The sequence below is a fragment of the Vombatus ursinus genome, unplaced genomic scaffold (genome assembly GCF_900497805.2).
Source record: "Vombatus ursinus unplaced genomic scaffold, bare-nosed wombat genome assembly UNPS02014781.1, whole genome shotgun sequence".
Classification (NCBI taxonomy): Eukaryota; Metazoa; Chordata; class Mammalia; order Diprotodontia; family Vombatidae; genus Vombatus; species Vombatus ursinus.
In genome coordinates, this window is record NW_020954559.1 from 38376826 (window position 1) to 38399134 (window position 22309).

At 37.9% G+C, this 22309-nt stretch overlaps 1 protein-coding gene across 8 annotated transcripts in view; it reads left to right on the forward strand.

Annotated features, from left to right (window-relative positions):
- LOC114046236 (guanine nucleotide exchange factor DBS-like) overlaps positions 1-22309 on the forward strand; it is a 366695-nt gene that overhangs the window by 318348 nt on the left and 26038 nt on the right. For all 8 annotated transcript variants that reach the window (XM_027866491.1, XM_027866492.1, XM_027866485.1 and 5 more), the window contains 11 exons: positions 2884-3000; positions 3685-3834; positions 6452-6576; positions 11205-11319; positions 14405-14524; positions 15401-15592; positions 16369-16560; positions 17560-17719; positions 19731-19801; positions 20591-20667; positions 22235-22301. In XM_027866491.1, coding sequence (XP_027722292.1) covers positions 2884-3000; positions 3685-3834; positions 6452-6576; positions 11205-11319; positions 14405-14524; positions 15401-15592; positions 16369-16560; positions 17560-17719; positions 19731-19801; positions 20591-20667; positions 22235-22301 — 1386 coding nt within the window. The remainder of the gene's footprint in view (positions 1-2883; positions 3001-3684; positions 3835-6451; positions 6577-11204; positions 11320-14404; positions 14525-15400; positions 15593-16368; positions 16561-17559; positions 17720-19730; positions 19802-20590; positions 20668-22234; positions 22302-22309) is intronic.

Sequence of the window (22309 nt, forward strand, 5' to 3'; positions counted from 1 at the left end):
GTCACATAGCTGGGAAACATCAGAGACAGAATTCAAATCCAAGTCTTCCTTTCTTACTCCAAGTTTAGCATTCTGTCCTTTTTAACTGAAGCCATAACTCTTTCCTTTCAGCTGATCATATTACTAGAAGCATATTATTTATAGCAACCCTGGAAAGTTCAGAACTTTCTACACAGGCACAGTGGGTTATCTGTAAAAATACTGGTGTATGTTTTGCAGTGTAAATACCACACTGAGTCATTATAAATAAAAGCATCAGATGCTCTGGGATTTTTGTGAATAGTATGTTCTATGTTTGAAAGTAGCCTTAGAGTCTAAAGAACCACTATATGGATGTGATTCATGGTAAACCTCATGAAAGCAAAGACCATTGCTTTAGGTTTCCTATACATCATCATTTGGCACACTTTGGGTGGTTTGAGGCCATGTTAATCAAATGGGCATAGATGTCACTTTAAGGTATAAAGTTCCATGTTTTTTGGAGCCTTCTATACCTCTTAAGTCCTATTGAGCAGAAACATTTCCATTTTTATAATTCTCATAATGAATACAAATTTTTTTCTACCAGCTATTAGGTTAAGCTTTGCTTTATATTTCACAAGTAAGTCACGTCAGGAATGCACATTATTTAACACACATAACATTCATAGAAAGGAAGTAGTTTCCTTTAGAGTGATACCACTGTGTCATATTAATTAGTAGTCAAGAACTAGGTTTCAAAAGGTATATTAACATTAAAATCACTGGTCTTTTCTAATCTGCTGGGTCATCATTAATGGTTCCTCTCCATGGCTTATGTACAGATGTTACTTGGAGACCTTGGTGATCAACAATTCACTTCCAACATTTCTAGAGTAACAATAACTCTAGAAGGTAACATACTAGAAAGAAAATGACTGATGAATGGGATTGCTGTGTACCAATCTTTAATTGTTGATTATGAACATTTTTATTAGGCATACACAGTATGCTAGTAGTGATATGAAAAACCTAAAATATGGGACACTAATTACTGTTGATGAACTGTGAACTGATCCAACCATTTTGGAGAGCAATCTGGAATTATGCTCAAAGAGTTATAAAACTGGATATATTTTTTGACCCAGCAATACCATTATTAGGTCTGTTTCCCAAGGTGATTAGGGAAAAAAGAAAATGACATGTTCTAAAATATTTATAGCAGCTCTCTTTGTGGTGGCAAAGAACTAGAAATTGAGGGGATGCCCATCAGTTGGAGGATGGCTAAATAAGTTGTAGTATATATTTGTGATATAATACTACTCTGCTATAAGAAATGCTAAGTAGGTGGATTTTAGATGAACATGAATAGACTTACTTGAAACAATGAAGAGTGAAATGAACAGTACCAAGAGAATATTGTACACAGTAACAGTGATATTGTTCTAAAAACTACTTTGAACAACTAAGTCATTTTGAATATCATAAATACTAAAATCAACTACAAAGTTCCTATGAAGGAAGATGCTATCCATATCCAGAGAAAGAATTGATAAATAAATATGTATAGTATGATTTTACACATACACACATTTGGGTCTAACAGAAGCCTTCTCTAGGGTGGGGTAGGGAGAAAGGGAGAAAAATAAAAGCACAGCAGAGAACAATAGAAAACTTCAAAGGAAGTACAGAAAGCAGAGTAACTTTTAAAATGATTTGTGGTGTTTATTATATAGTTTTTCAAATACACTAAACTGTGAAATGGAAATTCATGGTTTTATATTGAATCCTTTTTATGTTGTGCTTTATACATGGAAATGTTCTTTTTTGTCTTTAAGTTCAAAATAAGTAAAAAATTTTTAAAAAGAACACCTAAAATAAAGCAATTTAGAAAGGTTCCCTCAAAAAATGCATGAGTAATGAGAAAGAAATGTAGAAAAGTTTCTTTGACTATTTTTCTCTGGGTTAGGTTTGCTTGGAGGACACTAAAGAATGGTGTAGAAAGACAAAAATGGGGGCTGACCAAATCTATTTTAGAGAGTTCCATTCTTAAATTAAATACGTTTTCTTCTGATTTCCTAATATAAATTACGCTATTTTTAATCTCAACAAATAGTTAACAATAGCCAGGGTGGTAATACAGAACAGATGTGAAATAGATCTAAGGACCTATTTTGGAAGACTTACTTGGTATCTTACAGAGCAATGACATTTTTTTATTTGAAATCTTGGAGTTTCATTAAGTAAAAAAAGAAAAAAAAATTATACATAGCAAAAATGGAAATAAGCCCTGGATAATTTTGGTTCTAGTTTCACAAATGAAAACCTTTCCTCTCTCTTAACTGTGTTTGTGCAAAGGAATCATTTAAATACCATAACCATATATTTCTGATGTGTAGATAAAATATAAGTTCCTTGAGGGCAGGAACTGTTCTAATTTTGTATTTGCATCCCTAACATGCTGCTTAGTACATAGTAGGTACTTAATTAATGGACTCTAGGATTGTAGATCTAGAAATGGAAGGGACCTCAAAAACCATTCATTCCAATGCTCTAATATTACAGATGAGGAAACTGAGGCTAAAAGAAGTTAAGTAACTTTTCACACAAATGTCAGAAGTATTGATTGTTCCTTGTGATTGATTGAAAAGTGAAAATTAATGAAGATAACATTTGCCATACTTATTGTGCATTGTTTAGCTCATATTTGGGGTGTTGTATAAATACTGTTTGGTGCTTGATAAAACTGCACCATTTTCCTCTGCAAGGAGTACATATAAACTGACCTTTCTCAAACTTAACAGCTATTATTTTCATCAATCATGTCCTTTGCAACAATGAAGATGTTTTGCCCTGATATATTACTGTGTCAGTTCTATAGATAGATGTTCTATTTGTGGGTTTTGCTTTGTTTCCTTTTTCTAGATCATAATGCTCAGTTCAGTACCAGAATTGCAGAGTTATATTGACAAAACACAGCTAACGGAAGATCTTGGTGGGACCCTGGACTATTGCCATAGCAGGTGGCTATCTCACCGCACAGTAAGTGACCTTTCTGATTATGTTTTTATAGTCGGGAGGAAAAGAAAGGAAAATGTTTCCCTTGATTACATGCTTACCATATAGTCCTGCTTCTGTATCATGGCATTAACTTTCCTCAAACATGTTCATGTTAACAAAAGTTTACTTCCAAAGAATGAGGAGATGGTCTCAATGGAACTTAGTCATTTTAAAGAAATAACATGAGTAATAAGTTTGGGAGTGGTTTTCTGCAGGCTTAAAGGCAAAAGGCTCTGTTGTTGTGGTGGTGGTGGTGGTGATGGGTGTGTGTGTGTGTGTGTGTGTGTGTGTGTGTGTGTGTGTGTGTGTGTGTGAGAGAGAGAGAGAGAGAGAGAGACAGAGACAGAGACCACACGTGGTCATTCTGCTCCTAACAGTGAGGGAGAGAAGTCAAGTACAGAATTACTCTGAATTTTGAGATTATGTTAAAAGTGTGTCTGATTTGAGTCTGGGAGAAAAAAAAGCATGCAGTCAAGGAACGAATGGTGAAGGTACTTGTCTATGCACTTATTGTTGCTCTGATTTTCTTTGAATCTTTTACTTTTGGAATGAGGTGATGGTTAATTTGTTAGCTGTTGTGAGACCTGTGTCTCATTTTAAAACAGCAGCTGTGTTATGTGCATAGGTTGTTTTATGATAGCCTTTTTCCCTTCTGTATTTCAAAAGGCTATTGAAAGTTTCGCACTGATGGTTAAGCAAACAGCTCAAATGCTCCAGTCCTTTGGGACAGAACTGGCTGAGACGGAATTACCTAATGATGTACAATCAACCAGCTCCATTCTTTCAGCACACACAGAGAAGAAAGGCAAGATGAAGGTAAGTGATGGATGGGAAGGGGCAAGCCTTGCTGAGGTTAAACACTAAAGGGCTCTGATCATTAAAGAAGAATTTCTAAGAGGAAAAGAGCATGATTTTCTTGATTATACCAAGTATGAGACTGAAACATGCTTGAAAAAGCACCTCTTATTAGCTAGTGCTCATTAGCTTTCCAAGTTTGGAGACTGAGGGTTCACATTTATTTCTAACATAAAAAAGCACTTTTTAAAAATATGATATAAAAAGGACAGCCTTGGTAGAATGCAGATTGAAACATGTTCTTGTGGTGGCATCAAATATGGGTAATAAATCCTTTGCGTCACTGAGTAATGATGAGATCTGCACGGAATTATGAATTAGGCTTTAAAGATATCTTTAAATGATTTAATGTGATTCATACTGGTGGTAACTGAGTCTATTGGTCAATCTGATATAAATTGTAAAGCTAATATTAAAGGTAATATTTCTATAGTACCTTACGGCAGAGATTAGACAGGCAGGTGGAGGATATTCTGTTTTATGCCAATTCCAGAAATCCAAGACTCTTAATCTTATCATATTTACTTACTAATTTCCTCTCCCAATGTCTTTCTCTCCCCACTTTGTATAAATTCCATTTTTTTCTTATCATTTGCCTACCCCTATACACTGGCTAAGTTTTTTTGCTTTGAAATAGCAGTCACTGCTCTTAGTAGAGACTTTTCCAAAGAGGATACATTCATAAGTCACCAAATATGCTGCCATAACTAACTTAAAGCAATATCTCGCTCTGATTAGAAAGAAATTACTGAAGGTAGGTGTGTTAGACAACCTGTCTTCTTTACCACTAAGCCATGTGTAGCTCTGACTGAGTCAGAGTTAATAAAGGAGACAAGTCACTTAACCTCAGTGTCCCATACAACTCTCTAATACTGTACGTTACAAAGAAAGTAACAATCCAGACTGAGAGTACATCTTTTCAAGTATTCTGCACCAATAAAATCAGAAGCCGGGCTAAAAAATTTACTTGCTAGAGCTACTTCACAGTATTGTTGTGAAGAAAGCACTTTGTAAATCTCAAAGCACGAAACAAATGTGAACTGGTATTATTATCGTTCAGAAGCTTGCATAATTCCTTCCCCCACCCCCAACTTGTTTTTTATGGAAATGTCAAGGGAAAATACTCCCTAGAGCTAAACTTGTGGGAGGTGCTTGGCTTTCCAGTATATTTGTATTAGCTTTTGTTTGTTCCCCAGAAAGAATTATGCCAACCAGCGCTTCATATCAATTGCCTTAACTTCCCATCAGACTCAGTTGATTTACCAGTCTCAAGGGTTTTTCTAGCCACACAACTGTATGTTCTTTAGCTGTTTGACCTGGACTCTAGTTCTATCTTTGCCACTAGGAAGGAATGAAATAATTATTTATTAAGCACCTACTATGTGCCAGGCACTCTGCTAAGCACTTTACAAATATTATCATATTTGAACCTCACAACCCATAGGAGATCGGGGCTTTTATTTTCACCATTTTACAAGTGAGGAAACTAAAGCAAATGAAGGTTAAGCAATTTTTGCCCAGGGCCACGTAGCTAGCTAAGGCTGGATTTGAACTCAGATATTCCTCACTCCAGGACTGGTACGCTATCTACTGGACCACCTAGCTGCCCTTCTTTTTTTTTCCTGTCAAGTGACAAGGTTTATTGTAATGACAATAGAAGTGGGGAGGGTTCCTAGTTAACCTGCCTGAACTCAGGTATTCCTGACTCCAGCCCCAGTGCTCTATCCATTGTGCCACCTAGCTGCCTAGCTAGTTGTGTGACCTTTGTCAAATAATTTCATCTTCATAATAACAATTAAAAGATTGCCTTAAAAAAAAGATTGCCTTACATCTCTAAAAAAATTTTTCTAGTTTTTTATTGTATTATTGATACGTATAACCTGAGGGCCGCTAGGTGGTACAGTAGATAGAAGACTGAACTTGGCATCAGGAAGACTCATCTTCCTAAGTTCAAATCCAGCCTCAGACACTTACTAGTTGTGTGACTGTGGGCAAGTCACTTCACACTGTTTACCTTGGTCCCTCATCTATAAAATGAGCTAGAGAAGGAAATGGCAAACCACTCCAGAATCTTTACCAAGGAAACTTCAAAGGGGGTCACAAAGAGTTGGACATGACTGAAAAATGACTGAACAACAAAAATAACCTGGCACATAGTAGTCTCTTAGTAAGTACTTTTTGATTGATTGCTCTATAATGTAGTCCTGACTTTCCCCTTCACTGGTTGTATAATACTGAGCAAGTCATTTTGTTCCTATGAGCTTGAAAGTTTCCTCAAAAATAAAATGAGAGAGTTGGGCCAGTCAATCTCTACAACTCTTTCTGGCTCTGATAATTCAATGGTTCTATAAAATTATTCAAGTAGGTAATTTCATTGTCAGTTTTCTCAATACCATTATTATCGTCACCATCCTTTATAATTTTTTTCCCTTTTCTCTTTCCACTCTGCTCTTTAAATCGGCCTGTTCAGACTCAATTAGCTAATAGCGTAGGTTCTAATGATTCGTCTTATATATCGAATGTTGAATCTCTAAAACTCTGATGAGCAAATCTGAACAAGCTGATATCTTTTCTACAGGAAGATATGATGTTAGCATTAAAAGAGGGCCACACTATCCTTGAAAGCATTAGAGAGCCACTGACCAAGAATCCTGAGTACAACCTGAATCAAGATCAACTTGACAATCAAACCACAGTGCAAAGGTGAGAGGAACCGTGAAATGTTTGAGGGTGTTTTGCTTTCTTTTCTCTTTTAATAAGTTTTATTCCAATTGATGAACATTTAATCTCTTTCCCTTTCAGCTGTCCTCCTACACTGACTGGGAAAAAAAATCTTATAACAAATATACATGGTCAAGTTTTACTTTGAATTTACGAGATTTTAGAAGGGTGCTCACATTTGCAAAGGAAACTAAATACTGCTTAAGTAACCAGGTAGACAGAGGCAAAATTGTATAGTGGCAAAGTGTAGCAAACTGGGAATGATCTGGAGAAATGGATTCTAGTCTCCATCCCGAATGTAACTAGCAGAGTGACTGAGCAATTCACTGAATCTCTCTAAGCTTCAATGCTTTCACTTATAAAATGAAGAGATTGGAATGTATTTTCCTCCAAGTCACTTCTAGCTCTACAATCTATGATTTTATGAAATTCTAGGCACTTATCTCTCTGAACACCAAAGGAAACCTCCTTTTGTAGTTCAGGATATTCCCTGAAAGAGAAACCACTAAATTTCAAAGCTGGGAGAATTCTTTATGATGCCAAATACCGAACCCTCTTCTTTCAAAGTATTTTTGCATTTACTTTCTTCTTTGTACTTACAGTATCCCTTTAGAGTGGGAGAGTCATAGGTTCTGAAAAGAATTAATAGAAAGGGAAACAAGCATAGAGGAGTCATTTCTAGGTGGATTTCTAGGTCAGCAGCCAACTCACATTTTTAAAAGTTAAATGTTTTAGGTTGAGAAGCTACATGACATATTAGAGTGTGGGATTAAGAGTCAGAAAATGTACATTTGATCCCCTACTAGCTATGTAACTGTGGGTACATCATATAAGGTAAATGCTTTGGAAACTATTAATTACTATTAAAAGGTTAAATTAGATCACAGGTAGCAAACTTACTGCCTGCTGCAAAATTCCCAAGTTTGTCCAGAACCTGATTAAAATGGAACAGGGAAGTGTTAACAAAATAAATTTTAAAAATGCAACATGAATAATGTTAATTTGTGGTTTTCTAAGTCAACATGTGACTGCAAGATCCATTTCTTTTTTTTTTTGCTTTAAAATCAAAATTTATTTTCATGTACCCGCATTTATAATCTATTCCTCTCATTACCACCCATCATGAAACAAAACAAAAAACAAAGTCTTCATCATTAATATGCATAACCTAGCAAAATAAATTCCCACATTGGGCATGTATTTTAAGGTCATCATTTCTCTGGCAGGAGGTAAGTAACATGTTTATCTTCAGTCTTTTGGACTAATTGTTTATCATTGCATTGACCACAGTTCTAAGGCTTCAAGGTTGTTTTGCTCTACAATGTTGTCATTAATCCTTCTCCTTGTTCCTCACTTCACTCTACCTTGGTTCATAGAGGTCTTCTTATTATATTATGTTGCTCTGCTAGTTCTTTCAACATAGGCTCAAAGCCCTTTACCACAATATAACATAATGTAGCATAACATAAAATAGTATAAACATAACGTAAATATAACGTGACCTAGTATTTCTATAGCTCTTTAAGGTTACAACATGCTTTCCAAATATAATCTTATTTTATCCTTACAACAAATCCTGGGAGGTAGGTGCTTATTATTATACTCATTTTACAAATGTGGAAACTGAGGCTAAGGGAAGTTAAGTGAGTTGCCCAAGTTTATATAGCTAATAATTATAAGAAGCAGGATTTGAACTCAGGTCTTCCTGATTCCAGGTGTTTGAGTTTAACATCACAGGTTTAGATGACTTCCAAAGTGCCCAAGTCTTCACCTATGATCCTATATAATTATGAGTTGTTATTATATAACCAATAATCTTAGTAATCTATTGTCATCAGGACTTGCTTTGTATGCTTGCTTTGATAGATTAGTTTCCCACAGTCTTCAAAGTGTAGAGTCTAATGTCCTCTAAATAGAACTTAATGGTAGATACCAGGGATAGGAATAGAATGAAAACCGCTAACAGAGGGCTTCCTAGACCAAATTCATTCTAATCCAACAAGAATCTATTAAGCACCTGCCTTGATTGAGGCACTTTAAGTACTGGGGATAAAAAGTGCTTCTCTCAGGGAGCTTACATCCTATCTAGGAGAACATTGAATATAACTAGAGATGTTTATATATAATAATTTGAGAAAAGATATCAAGAAATACTTGCCATAGGAGAAATTGGGCCATGAAGGAAGCTAAGCATCCTCAGAAGGAAAGAGATTACATTCCAGACACGGAGTGTGACCTGTACAAAGGCACACAGAGTAAAGAAAAGGAGTTCTGATTTCAGGTAACAGACAGAAGGAGTATAGAGTATGTGAAGCAGAGCAATATGAAATATGTCTGGAAAAGTTATCCTGATCCAGATTGTGAAGGAAATTAAATGCCAAGCTGAGATAGTATTATCTTTAAGGCAGTAGCAGACTGCTAGAGGTTCTTGAGTATAGGAGTGACATGGTCAGACATGTGCTTTAGGAAGATTATATTGGCAGCTATATGAAGGCTAGAGGAGAGAAAGGAGAAGCTGAAAGTCAGGAGTCCAATTAGGAAGCTGTTTGAGTAGTCCAGATGAAAGTAAGAAGAGCTCAGTCATCTAGGGTGGAAAGGAGACAAATTCAAAATGTGTTATAGCTATGGAACCAAGAAGACTTGGCAGTAGATTGAATATGAATGAAAAACATGAAATGAAGAGGGAAGATATGAGAATAATGCTGAAAAATGTGAATTTAGAGTGTCCAAAAGGATAGTGGTACCCTCAATTGAAATAGGCAAGGTAAAAAGAGAAATAATTATAATGGAAGAGAGGGTGAAGGGAGGAATAAGTTTGATTTTGGTTGTTAAGTATAATATGGCCATGGAATATTTATCTACTTTGAGCTTTATAGTAGTTGATGCAGGACTAGAGATCAGGAGATGGGGCTAAATATGTAGATCTGGGAGGCATCACATCTATGCTTAGGGGGCTTCATAAAAATTGTAAAGCAGGAGCAGCTAGATGGCACAGTGGATAGAACACAGGCCCTGGATTCAGGAAGACCTGAGTTCAAATCTGGCCTCAGACACTTGACACTTGGTAGCATGTGACCCTGGGCAAGTCACTTCACCCTATTGCCTCGCCAAAAAAAAAAGATTGTAAAGGAGACTGAAGAGAAGTCAGATGAATAGGAGAAGAAGCAAGAGAAAGGAATGTCCCTAAAACTTAAAGAATAGATAGTATACAGGATGAAAAGGTGGTTAAAAGTCAATCAATAAGCATTTATTAAGCACCTACTATTTATTAGTAATTGTGCTAAAAATGCTGGAGAGACAAAGACAGACAAAAGAAAGTCTCTGCTCTCAAGTATGATGGGACAGACAACTTAAAAACAAGGATGTACAAGCAAGATATATGTAGGATGAACTGGAGATTATCTCAGAGAGAAGGCACTAATATTGAGGGAAATAGAGAAAGGCTTCTTGCAAAAAGGAGGATTTTATCTGAGAAAAGGAAGCCAGAGAAGTCAGGAGGGAGAGAAGAGGAGAGAGAGGATTCTAGGCATGGAGAACAGTAACATTGTCGCATCCAGAGGAGTCAAGAAGGATGATGATTGAGACAGAACCAACAGACTGAGCAGTGAAGTAAATATTGCTAGTCTTGGAGAGAGCAGTTTGAGTCAAGTGGTGAGATCAAGAGACATATTAGAAAACATAATTATGTGGTTCAGCCAGTGGACACTATTACTGACTTCATCCAGTAATGGTCGGCAACATATATGTAGGATCAGAGAAGATAGCTAGCATGGTAACTCAGGGGTGGCATTTGACAAAATGTGGGTGTCAAAAGGCCAAGGGGACAGATGAAGTAAGCAGGGAGGACAATGTATGACTGAATTGTTTCTGTGGGATCAAGATTAGAAAGAGATCCCTAAAATCCAGATCTTAAATCTGTTGTTTTTTAAAATAGCATTTTTCCAATTATATGTAAAGACAATTTATAGCATTCATTGTTACAAAATTTTGAGTTCCAAACTTTTCTTCCTTCCTCCCTCCCCTCTTCCTAAAATGGTAAGCAATTTGGTATAGTTTATGTATGTACAATCATAGAAAACATGTTTCCATATCAGTCATAGTTGTGAAAGAAGAAACAGACCAAAAGAAAAAAAAACACAAAAAAAGTGAAAATAACATGCTTCGATCTGTATTCAGAGTCCATTAGTTCTTTCTCTGGATGTGGATGACATTTTCCATCATGGGTCCTTTGTATTTGTCTTGGATTGTTGTATTTCTGAGAAAAGCTGTCATTCATAGTTGATCATCACACAACATTTTTGTTACTGTGTACAATGTTCTCTTGGTTCTGCTCATTTCACTTTGCATCAGTTCATTAAATCTATGTTTTTATGACTAAATTAAAACCTTAGAGGACTCTCAAAAGCTATGCAATAGAAATAAAATAGTTGGCACTTCTATATGACAAGTCAAATATGTTATTTTGATAGGATTGACTTTCTCCTTGGTGTAGAGTCTTCTATCTCCCTATGTGAAATGAAAAAGAAAGCAAATGATTTAGCTCTGAGGGATAATTTGTCATGGTCTGATACATACACTTAGTGTAGAATGATTTTTGCTCTTCCTTTTAGGCTTCTGGATCAGCTGGGTGAAACCGAAGCTGCTTTTGACGAATTTTGGGTTAAGCATCAGCAGAAACTCGAGCAGTGTCTACAGCTGCGGAATTTTGAGCAGAATTTTCGAGAGGTGAGTGGCCACACACTCCAGTGAAACTTGAGGTGTGCTCCTAAATATTGCAGTTGTTGAGCAGTGATTGGTCACTAGAAGGCAGAATCCTCTAGATTTCTAGGTTTCCCATCCATAACTACATGCTTTGCCTCTTTACATCTTAGTAGGCAGTCTTCATGTACCCTCCCCATTCATACACACCAAAAAAATCATCCCTTGGTGGTCCACCTTCTGGTACTGACACGCTCCACACTTAGCTAGGCTGGTGGTTGCATGATAGATGCACAGTCCATTACTATGCCTTTAACTCCAAGTCTTTTTTGTAGGACCTGCCAGGGTTGGGCTCTGCTGATGTATCCTTCAAGAGCCCTGAAGAGGAAACAGAATAGGTCTTCAGTAGGAGAGTGGAATTAAAAAGAGCAAAACACCCTCCTGTAATACAAGATAGTGCCTAGTGTGATAAGGCTGCTGGAAAGGAATCTCAGGATTTAGAGGAGAGAAAGATCACATTTGACCAAATCAGAAAACCAAGGATGCCATATAAGTACATGTTATAGACAGTAAATGATTTAAGAGTTCTAAGGAGGAAATCGGTCTAAGTCAGAGTGACAAAGGAAGGATCTTTAAAAGAAGTGGGCTTAAGATGGGCCTTCAAAGCTAAATAGTAGTGGACAAATTTGCATAAGGCCTTAAAGCCAATTTTGAGTAAAAAAAAAATCAGTTTGATTTGGTGGAAAAAAGAGAACACTAGTGACTTTCAATCTTGTTACGTTTTGGTTGCCTTTTGGGGATATACTTATATAACATCTGTTCTAGAACTTGCTGTAACATATCAGCAATTTTATTTAATGAGGGAATACTCTTCATTTGTTGACATATAGAGTAGTAGAAGCCTAAATCCTGCAATTTGTGAGACTTCTCCAGGTGTGAAGCAGAAAGTAGCAAAAGGAGAAGATTATGAAGACTGATCTGGAAGTATTCTGAGCTTTCTCACTTACTAACTATGTGACCTTGATCAAGTCCTTTAACCTTTCTGGGCCTCAGTTTCCTCATCTGTAAAATAAGACAGTTGGACTAGATGCCATCTAAGGTCGTTTCCAGTTGTTCCTAAGCATCTATAACTGTAACCCAGAGTGTTCATTGATACAGATTCCAACCATCTACAGAAAACATAAGGTTAAGCAGCATCTTTAGGTGTCTTATATGACCAAAGACTAATGCACCAGAAACTCAGAATTCAATTCAATTCAGTGCCAAGCCCTGTAGATACAAAAACAGAAATGAAAGTTTTCTACCCTCAGGGAGTTTACAAAATTCCATGGGGAAGAATTAACATGTACAGATAATTCAGCGCAAAATATATACACAATGAATACAGAGCCATTTTGAGGGGAAGCACCAGTAGCTGAGGGGGAAAGGAGGGGTCAGGCAGTGCCTTGTGAAGGGGAAGGTTTTTGAGCTGATCTTTGAAGGGAGCCAGAAGTTCCAAGAGACTTCAGGGAAAAGGGGAAAGCAAATAGTCTCTCCCAGCATCCTTAATAAGTCCAAATGAAAACACAGAATGAAAACAAAAGTTGTTTAATTTGAAAGGAATGTGGGCCCAAGATTTTCATTTTAGCCCCTGATTTCATCCTTAGCTGTCTCATGAATCACTACGTTCTAGTGGCTAACTCTTGATTTTAGCAAGCTTCCCATGCTTATCCCTACTACCAAAAATGCTTAAGCATTAAAACGTCGAATCCCCCAGGGCTTAGAAGTGCTTAACAGCACTGCAGCAGGCTTTCATGCCTTTATCCCAAGAGAGTTTTTAAAACCCTGCCAACTCCTTCCTTTGTTCTGCAGGACTAGGCAGACCTCAGGGGACAACAAAATCACTTCTCTCAGCATTTTGGTATAGCTTCTTTGCTTGTAACCTTTTCTTGATAAAAATAAAAAATGAAATGAAAATTGAGTGAAGTAAAATGTAACCCAGGTTCTAAAATCAGCCTAGCTTTTCTGGTGATATGATGCAGTGAGACAGGTAGACGTGGGAATCAGAAGATCGAGGTTGTATGCTGGCTCAGCCCTTTTAGCGAGTCATGTGACTACAAATATGGCACCTCTCTCTTCTGTAAAACGAGAATGGTAATCATCCTTGTAATACCCGCCTCATAAGGTTGTTTTGAGGGAAGCACTTTCTAAATTGCTATGTAAATGCTCCCTTGGAGCAGAGTTATTACCGGGGCAATCACTCTACAACTATTTATTGAGCACCTTTATAGGTGCTTTATTGATATAAGGGTAGTAAATGGCAGTCAGGGTTTGAATGGACACCCTCGGACTCCAAATTCAGTTCTCTTTCTGGTGTACTCCACTCTGATTTTTAAAAAATTTTCCTATAATATATGAATGCACTGTATAGCCTTGGGTATATCACTTAACCTCAATTCATCATCTGTAAAAATGTTTTTTCTTGTTCAGTCATGTCTGGCTCTTCATGACTTCATTTGGATTTTCTTAGCAAAGACATTGGAGTGGTTTGCTATTTCCTCTCTAGCTTATTTTACAGATGAGGAAACTGAGGCAAACAGGGTTAAATGACTTGCCCTGGGTCACACAGCTAGTAAGTGTCAGAAGCCAAATTGGAACTCAGGAAGAGGAGTCTTCCTGACTTCAGGCTGGGTGCTCTATCTTCTTCACCAGCCTGCAGCACATAAGGCAGGTAAATTAAATGGCCTCAAAGGTCCCTTTCAATGTTAAATCTGTGATCTAAGTACAGTCCTCTGCAAATAGTATTAAATAAAAAGTCACTTTTTTGGCTAAATAATAAATTCTTATCTAACTTTCCTCAAGCAAGAATTTTTGAAAGATCCTACTCTCTGGCACTCTCACATTGCTAGCTTGACCTCTTTTCAGCTTGCTGATATACCACCAGGCAGACATAACTTCTTTGGGTTCTTTTTCTTTGCCCTGATCTCTGTGTTATATCTTAATTTTCCATAGAAAAATATGCTTTCATGTGATTACTCCAAAATGTGTTGATAGTAGTGAATGTCTCTCCACCCCAACCTTCGCTGACATTGACCTTGCTCTCTTTCTTCCCATCCACTCCCCATTCTCCTAGGTGAAAGCCATTTTAGATGTTGTATCAGAGAGGTTATCAACCTTTACGGATGTGGGAAATAGCTATGCTCATGTGGAACACATGCTCAAGGACCTTGCTAGCTTCGAAGAAAAATCCAATGTAAGTCATGCAACCTGTCAATTCCACAATTAACTTTTAATGTTTAAAGTGAAGGGCGGTGTCTAGTTAATGGAAAATGTTTCATTCTGGTGCCTAATGTCCAAAGTTCACTTTGGAGAGACAGAGGCTGCCTATGACACAGTCATTTGGGTTTTATGTTGGGTTTATGTTTCTACAATGGCACATTCAGATTTTATAACTTAAAGTATTATTATAACTATTTTATAATTATTATAAATATAATTATTTTATCATTTAAGTCCATCTTGCCAGAGGGACTCTGAATAAGATAGAAAATGGCTTGCTGTAAGGATTCTCCATCTACCTGGATTCTCCATCTTTTCAATGCTATATGAATTAGCAGTGTAAAAACTTAACAGTGCCATGTTGCCACCTCTTAGCTTTCCTGAATACAAATGTTCAGTGGGCTACTGATTTTTTCAAAAGTTCTACTTTTTGCCATATAGATTCCCTTTGTTTTGCTCTCAGAGCTGTGGCATTGTGTGTGTGTGTATGTGTGTGTGTTAAATAATTTTGTACTGATGCATTTAAAATTTTTCTTTATAAAGTGCTGAATGAGAAAAAAAGAAGTTCCACCAGGACAGTTTGGAAATACCCCAAATGAGTGAACTTTTGAGGTTGTTGTTGTTTTAGCCTTTCCCATCATGTAAACTAGTTTGCTCCTAGCTGGCTACATGAATTGGATAGTATTGCTCATAATCACAGCAATAAGCAAAGAAAAATGTCATCCACATACATCTTGGCCAACAACATCCCAATTACAGTGCTTTGCCTTTGCCCTGAAAATAGCTTCCCAAGTTGTATATAACCCAAATAAGCTCCAATTGATTTTTTGGTCATGTCTTCCTTTTTCAGGAAGCTGTAGAGAAGGCTAGGGCCTTATCATTGGAAGGTAACCAGCTGATCCAAAGCAAGCATTATGCTGTGGACTCCATCTTGCCAAAGTGCAATGAACTCCAGCACCTCTGTGATGAATTCACAGCTGAGATGAGTAGAAGGAGGAATCTTCTCCAACAGTCATTGGAGCTCCATAGCCTTCTTGAAAAGGTATGTTGGGAAATGAAAGCCCACACCCCCAATTTTTTTTTTTTTTTGCTTTTTGGCTAGGCAATAGGGTTAAGTGATTTGCCCAGAGTCACACAGCTAGTAAGTGTCAAGTGCCTGAGGCCAAATTTGAACTCAGGTCCTCCTGTCTCCAAGGCTGGAGTTCTATCCACTGAACCACCTAGCTGCCCCTGCCCAATTTCTTTTCTTTCTCATCTGAGTGGTATCAATAATATTTCTTTGAGGATGGCATCATACCCAGGCTTCCTTGTAGTTCTTTATTTTTCTCTTAGGATCTAGCAAGCATGTGTTGGTATATTTTACATTTGTATAATTTAGTTGTGTGTGTTCGTGAAATCTGGTTGTGGCACCTGATCCACCATGCTGACCTTTTATGCTGCCTGCTATTTGGGTTTACAATTTTTTTTTTATTAGAATATAACACTGAACTGTGTGACCCTGGGCAAGTCACTTAACCCCAACTGCCTCACCAAAAAACAAAAAAAAACAAAAAAAAAAAACATAACACTGAAGAAAAGCCACTTGATTTCAAAATAGGATTTTCCATCCTGGGGGACATGTAGGATATAGTGGCAAAAGTATAATGATTCAGTGTTTTGGGTCATATTTCTAAAACTAATACATTCCATGGCTATGTGTTCATTATCAGTTGCTTTCAGCAGAAAATATGCATTAGAAATGACAAATTTCATGCACCTTCCAGTGCGATTCACTGAAATCTTCTTTTCTTTTCCCTCTCTTTTGTTTTATGTGTCTAGTCTATGAAATGGTGTGATGAAGGTATTTACCTGCTAGCTTCCCAGCCCGTAGACAAATGCCAGTCCCAGGATGGAGCTGAGTCAGCCCTACAAGAAATCGAGAAGTTTTTAGACACTGGTGCAAAAAACAAAATCCAGGAGCTAAATAAAGTTTACAAAGAATATGAATCTATTCTCAATCCAGATCTGAAGGTAATATTAACATGTGACCATGGGCAGAATAATTTTTTGTGAGTGGTTATTTTCATAATTTGTAAATTTTTTTTTATCCTACTGAGTACCTAATAGAGATTTCCTAACTTTTACTGTTTTAAAAATTAATTGCATTAATTTTAAAATTCTGAACTTAAACACTACAAAAAGGATTTTTGTACATATGTCAGAACCCCAAAAAAGTATTCAATATGAAATTGTTGATCTCCCCTTCACACTGCTTGATACAGATATATGTGTATATACATATATGAAATAAATCATACCCATTACTTTTAAAAATGTTCTATTTTTTAGACTTTGGTTTTTTTAAGAGACTTCAGATGTTATCAAATCCAATCTTCCTCTCAATGGATGACTATCATCTACAACATCTCTGATAGATGACCATCTTATCTTGGCTCTGGTTGAATGTTTCAAGTCATGGGAAGCTCACTACTTTGTAAATTCCTCTCATCCTATTCTTGGTCAGCTCTACTTAGAAAACAGTTATTCCTTATGTTCATTCAAAATCTGCCTCACAACAACTTCTCCCAGTTGAACCTGGTTCTACTCTCTAACTTCAGCATAGAATACACCTACCTCTCCTCTTCATAAAAGCCCTTTAGATATTTGAAGGCAGTTTGTTTTTGCCCTCAGTCTTCTTCTTCAGGATGAATAATATGCAGTTATCAACCTGTCATCACACAACATCATTTCCAGACTTCTCCCTCTCTTGACCACAATCCTTTATGTACACCCGGGTCATCAATGTTCCTGTTCAGGTACATCACCCTGAACTGAGTCACAGGAGTTCTTACACCACTGTTAATAAAAATGTTTAAAAATACAACTTCTAAGGAGTTTATTTTGGGGCGACTATTCTGCTTTTATGACTTAGTTGTAGTTTCTTTTTTCCATTTAATGAGACATTAATCCTTAGAATTAATCGTTAGAAGCATGATCAAGGAGTTCATAATTGGTATACTGTCATTTTAGGAGCATGTACAAAAGGTCTTTCAGAAACAAGAGAGCATGGAAGAAATGTTCCAGAAGAGACAGGTGAGCCTGAAGAAATTGGCCGCAAAGCAGACTCGGCCAGTGCAGCCGGTGGCACCAAGACCTGAAGCATTTACAAAATCCCCCTGCCCTTCTCCAGGTAAACTATATAAGTAGTGTTCATTCATTCAAAGTGTACTGAATCCCCAGTGTTGCCTGAGGTGTGTTGGGATGCATGTGAGATAACAGGGAACAACATAAGACAAAATAGAAGCACTAGCCTCTAGTGCCTGTCCCCTCTTTTCTTTTGCTACTGACACTTATTTCAAGTCAGTCAACAAGCATTTACTAAGCACCTACTATGTGCCAGGTACTATACTAAGCATTGGGGATACAAAGAAAGGCCAAAGACAGTCTCTGCTCCCAAGAAGCTAACAGTCTAATGGGGGGGGGGGGGATCAGTATGTAAATACATATGTACAAACAAGATATGTACAGGGCAAACTGGGAGTAGTCAGTCAATAAATATTTATTAAGTACATACTCTGTGCTAAGTGCTGGAGTTTTAAAAAAAGAAAACATATAAGACAGTCCAGAACTCACAATCTAGTAGAGACAGCATGAAAACAATTATGTACAAAGAAAATAGATATAGGATAAATTGGAGATAATTAGCAGAGGGAAGACACTAACGTCTGAAGGGAATGGAAAAGTCTTCTTGCCAAAGGTGGGAGTTTAGCAGAAGCTTGAAAGGTACCAAGAAAATCCAGAGGAAGAGATGAGGAGGGAGGGAACTCCAGGCAGTGGGGAATGGGGGTGGGGGCATGCACAATCAATGATGTCCAGAGTCAGAGTTGGAGAGATCTTCATTATCTCTTCCTTGGACTGTTATAATCGAAGCCTCACTGGTCCCCTCCACCCTGGTTCTTCTCTCCTCCCAATATGTTCTGTTGAATCCCTTTTAGATCAATCTATCCAAAATACAAGTTGGATCTTATTTGTGTAAATGGTTCCCCATGCCTACCAAAGAAGACCCACACTCCTTCACCTAACATTCGAAGCTATCTGCATCTTAACTCCAGCCTATGTTCCCATTACTCCTTTACTTACACTCTATACTACAGCCGACCACTCATCATATCCACATCTACCTCCTAAGGTTTCCCACTTCCTTTCCTTTGCTGCTGCTCTTCTCTGCATTGGAAATGGTTTCTTTCTTAGTTTCACAATGTGAAATCATGCCCATCTTTCAAAACTAAGCTGAGATGCTCCCTCCTCCATGAAGCATTCTCTGATCCCTAACTGGAAGTCATTTCTTGTCTAAGCTCTCTCCACACTGTTGTATTACCTTTTATAGCATACCCCATAATGATACTTCTAGTGACCAGGATCTGGTTTCCCTTTTCCTAGACGCAACATCATTCACAGTCTCTCACCACAGCCAATCAGCCAGCATTTATTATGCACTTACTATGTTCCAGGCACTGAGCTTGGATTCTAGGGATTCAAAGAAAGCCACAAACAGTCCCTTTTTTCAAGGACCTCACATTTTAATGGGGGAAACAATATGCAAACTACTATGGACAAACAAAAGATAAATACAGGATAAATTAGGAGTAATCAGCTGAGGAAATATATCAAACTCACAGGCTTCGGCTATAGCTTCATTTTTCTGGGATGAGTTTATCTTGACCAAAGAGAGAGGGAAGGAGTGAAAGACATTCACTCCCATCCATACCCATTGAATCCATCCTTTCTTTGCCCCAGATGCCCTGATGGGAAGTAAGCCAACGACCTAAAGGCACCCAGGAACCTTCCTTCCCTACCATGCCCAAGACAGATGAAGAGCCAGCCCTGGTTTAGAGGTCTCAGAAGGAATCTGACTTTTCTCTCTTGTCAGTAATGATTGAGGGATGGTCTGCTGTAGCTCCCAGATGCACAGATCTTCAATCAGTGGTAACATTGGCTTAGACAGCAAGAAAATAGGAACAGCAAGGACATGGGTGTTTCTGGTTCACAGAGTATGTTGGAGGTGTAGGAAGACTGACTGGAAAGGTAGGCAGGGTCCAGGTTGTAAAGGTAGGCAAAAGAGAAAGGCCAGAGGATCTTACCTAATCGAAACTCTCCAACCAAAGGCATGCTGTGCTTCAGACATTATTTTTTCATACCAGGTCTTCGAAGAGGTTCTGAGAACTCATCCGAAGGCAATGTGGCAAGAAGAGGAAACTACAGAAGAGCAAAGGTAGTGCATGATGACTTTCCCTCAAAATTCTTTTTCTCTGCCATGTGCTGGTTCCTGACTTCCCTAGCTCCCACTCTCCCTATGTGTGTGTCTTCCCTTAGCAGAATATAAACTCCTTGAAGGCAAGAACTGATATTTGTGTGTTCCTAGGGCTTATCACACTACTCAGTACATAGTAATGGCTTTTCATTCGTTCATCCTCAAATCCTTTTATCTAGAAGTTGGTCTGCCCTGGAACTTCCTAATAAACTAGGTAATTATCATAAATAATAAGAAGGCAGCCCCACTGATCTTTGTATTTCCCTTACTTCAAGAAATTTCTTTTGCATTGTTGAAGTTTCTGGGTCCTTTTGATCTCCATCCAGTCCAGTCCAAGGAGCAATCTATAAATGTTATAAAACCACAATAATCCCTCCTCTTTTTTTTAGATAATAGTCACATCTAAGAACCTGTAGTCAAGGCTATCAGTCATCTGAATGTTTAGCCAACTTGCAATGAGATGCCTGTCTACTGGCTAATGGTTTATTCTTCTCACTCTATTTAAGTAAGGACAGCACTAACAGTATTCCAGATTTAACCATTTGGGGGGAAGAACAGGTACATAATAGTGAACCATAGGCTCTGGTGCTGTTAAAAAAAAAAAGGCAAGAAAACCAAAAGGCAATATGAAAGCCCTGGTTAAGTATCCTTTTTGGTTTTAACTTGATGTCGTTCCAGTGCCTATAGAGTGCCTGGCACATAGTAGGCACTTTATAAATCCTTACTGGTTGATTGTTTCTTCTGCTTCAGAATGAAATGAGTGATATCCAACAGGGCAGAAGTGGCTCAGTGATGGATGATGAAGAAAATCTGGCAATATTGCGAAGGTGGGTTTTGTCTCAGTCAGTACTGATTATCTCCAAGTGGTTCAGGGCAAGGCAGGTAATATCCAGCCAGATCATAGCCTTGGTCCCAGCAGAATTTCTTAATTGCACTAAGCTGCTGAATCAAAAGAGCGTTAAGATCTAGGTCTCTGAAGAGGGCTGACAAAATTTGGAGGCTAGTGTGGAAACAGAATACAGACAACTAAAATGGAGACTCAGAGCTGAGGTCTTACCCAATGGCTGACCAAACTAAAAAGACAGTAGAAAAAATGCCACTTTGTTACTCAATTCTGATAAGCAGACTGTTGTCTGGGACCCTTGATTAGAAAATTGCTTTGCTTCTGCAACTTCTATATCTGTAATTTCCTTCCTATTTCTTCAACATTGATGTATATCCTTTGACTAATTCGGCAGTTTATCCATTCTCCAGCTTGTTGTTACTATATTTGGCCAGACATCAAATCAATCTCTGGAAGGAAATATCTTGGGATTGAAACTACCCTAAGATTTAGCACTAAGAGGAAGCTCTTTCTGAAAAAGCCTGTGGTAAAGAATGGATCAGTGGATGAAGGAATGTGCTTTTGCAGAAGTCAGTTATATATCCCATGAGGACTTTCTTCAAACAGTGTACAATGGAGAGAATTTCCAAGGATCAGATACAGTTCTACCAGACCCTGAGGGGAAAGAAGCCTAAATTAACAAGGGGCTTATTGGCATTCTCCCATAAGGCATATAGTAATCGTATTCAATCCTTAATAATTTACAGATCTGCCGAGTTGACCTTGCCCCACTGGGTTTTAAAGTTGAGTCTTGAGCCATAATCTTCATTGTAGGCCTATAGGAACAGTTGGAGAAACCTCCAAAAATCAAAGAAGACTTTTTCTGTCACTACATTTCTAATTGAGCAAAGGTCATAGATTAAAAGCTAGAGATATCTCAGAAGTGAAGTCCAACTCCCTTATTTACGGAGGAGGAAGCCCCAGAGAGGTTGTGACTTACCCAGGGACTCACAGGTAATAATTTGGAAAGCTGGGATTTGAACCCTGGTCCTCTGATTCCAAATGCAACATTCCTTCCACTGGACCATGCTGTTTCTGTATCCTTATGATGGGATGGCGTGAAAGCAAAAGACTCCTCAGTTATCCCCTTGAAATTAAAAAATGGGAAGATTCCACAGATCTCCAAGGTTTGGGAGTCAGTCATTCACACCATCCCTCCCGACAACTGCCTCCTCACAATATGGAAACCTAGAACATTAAGAACTATGTGCCTCAGGGGTCTCCTGCTATTTAGGTGTAAGGTAATCAGGGGCCTCCCACCTTTAGTCCTCAGACAACAACTGTCTTGTATGTATTTTTGTTTTTTGGTTTTTTTTGGTGAGGCAATCAGGGTTAAATGACTTGCCCAGGGTCACATAGCTAGTAAGTGTCAAGTGTCTGAGACCAGATTTGAACTCAGGTCCTCCTGACTCTAAGGCCAGTGTTCTATCCACTGCGCCACCTAGCTGCCCCTCTTGTATGTATTTTTAAAGGACATTCTATAAGGAGTTAACATTTTTCCTTGTTTCCAGGCATGTAATGAATGAGCTTATTGAAACAGAGAGAGCATATGTGGAAGAACTGCTCTGTGTCCTTGAGGTAAGCAT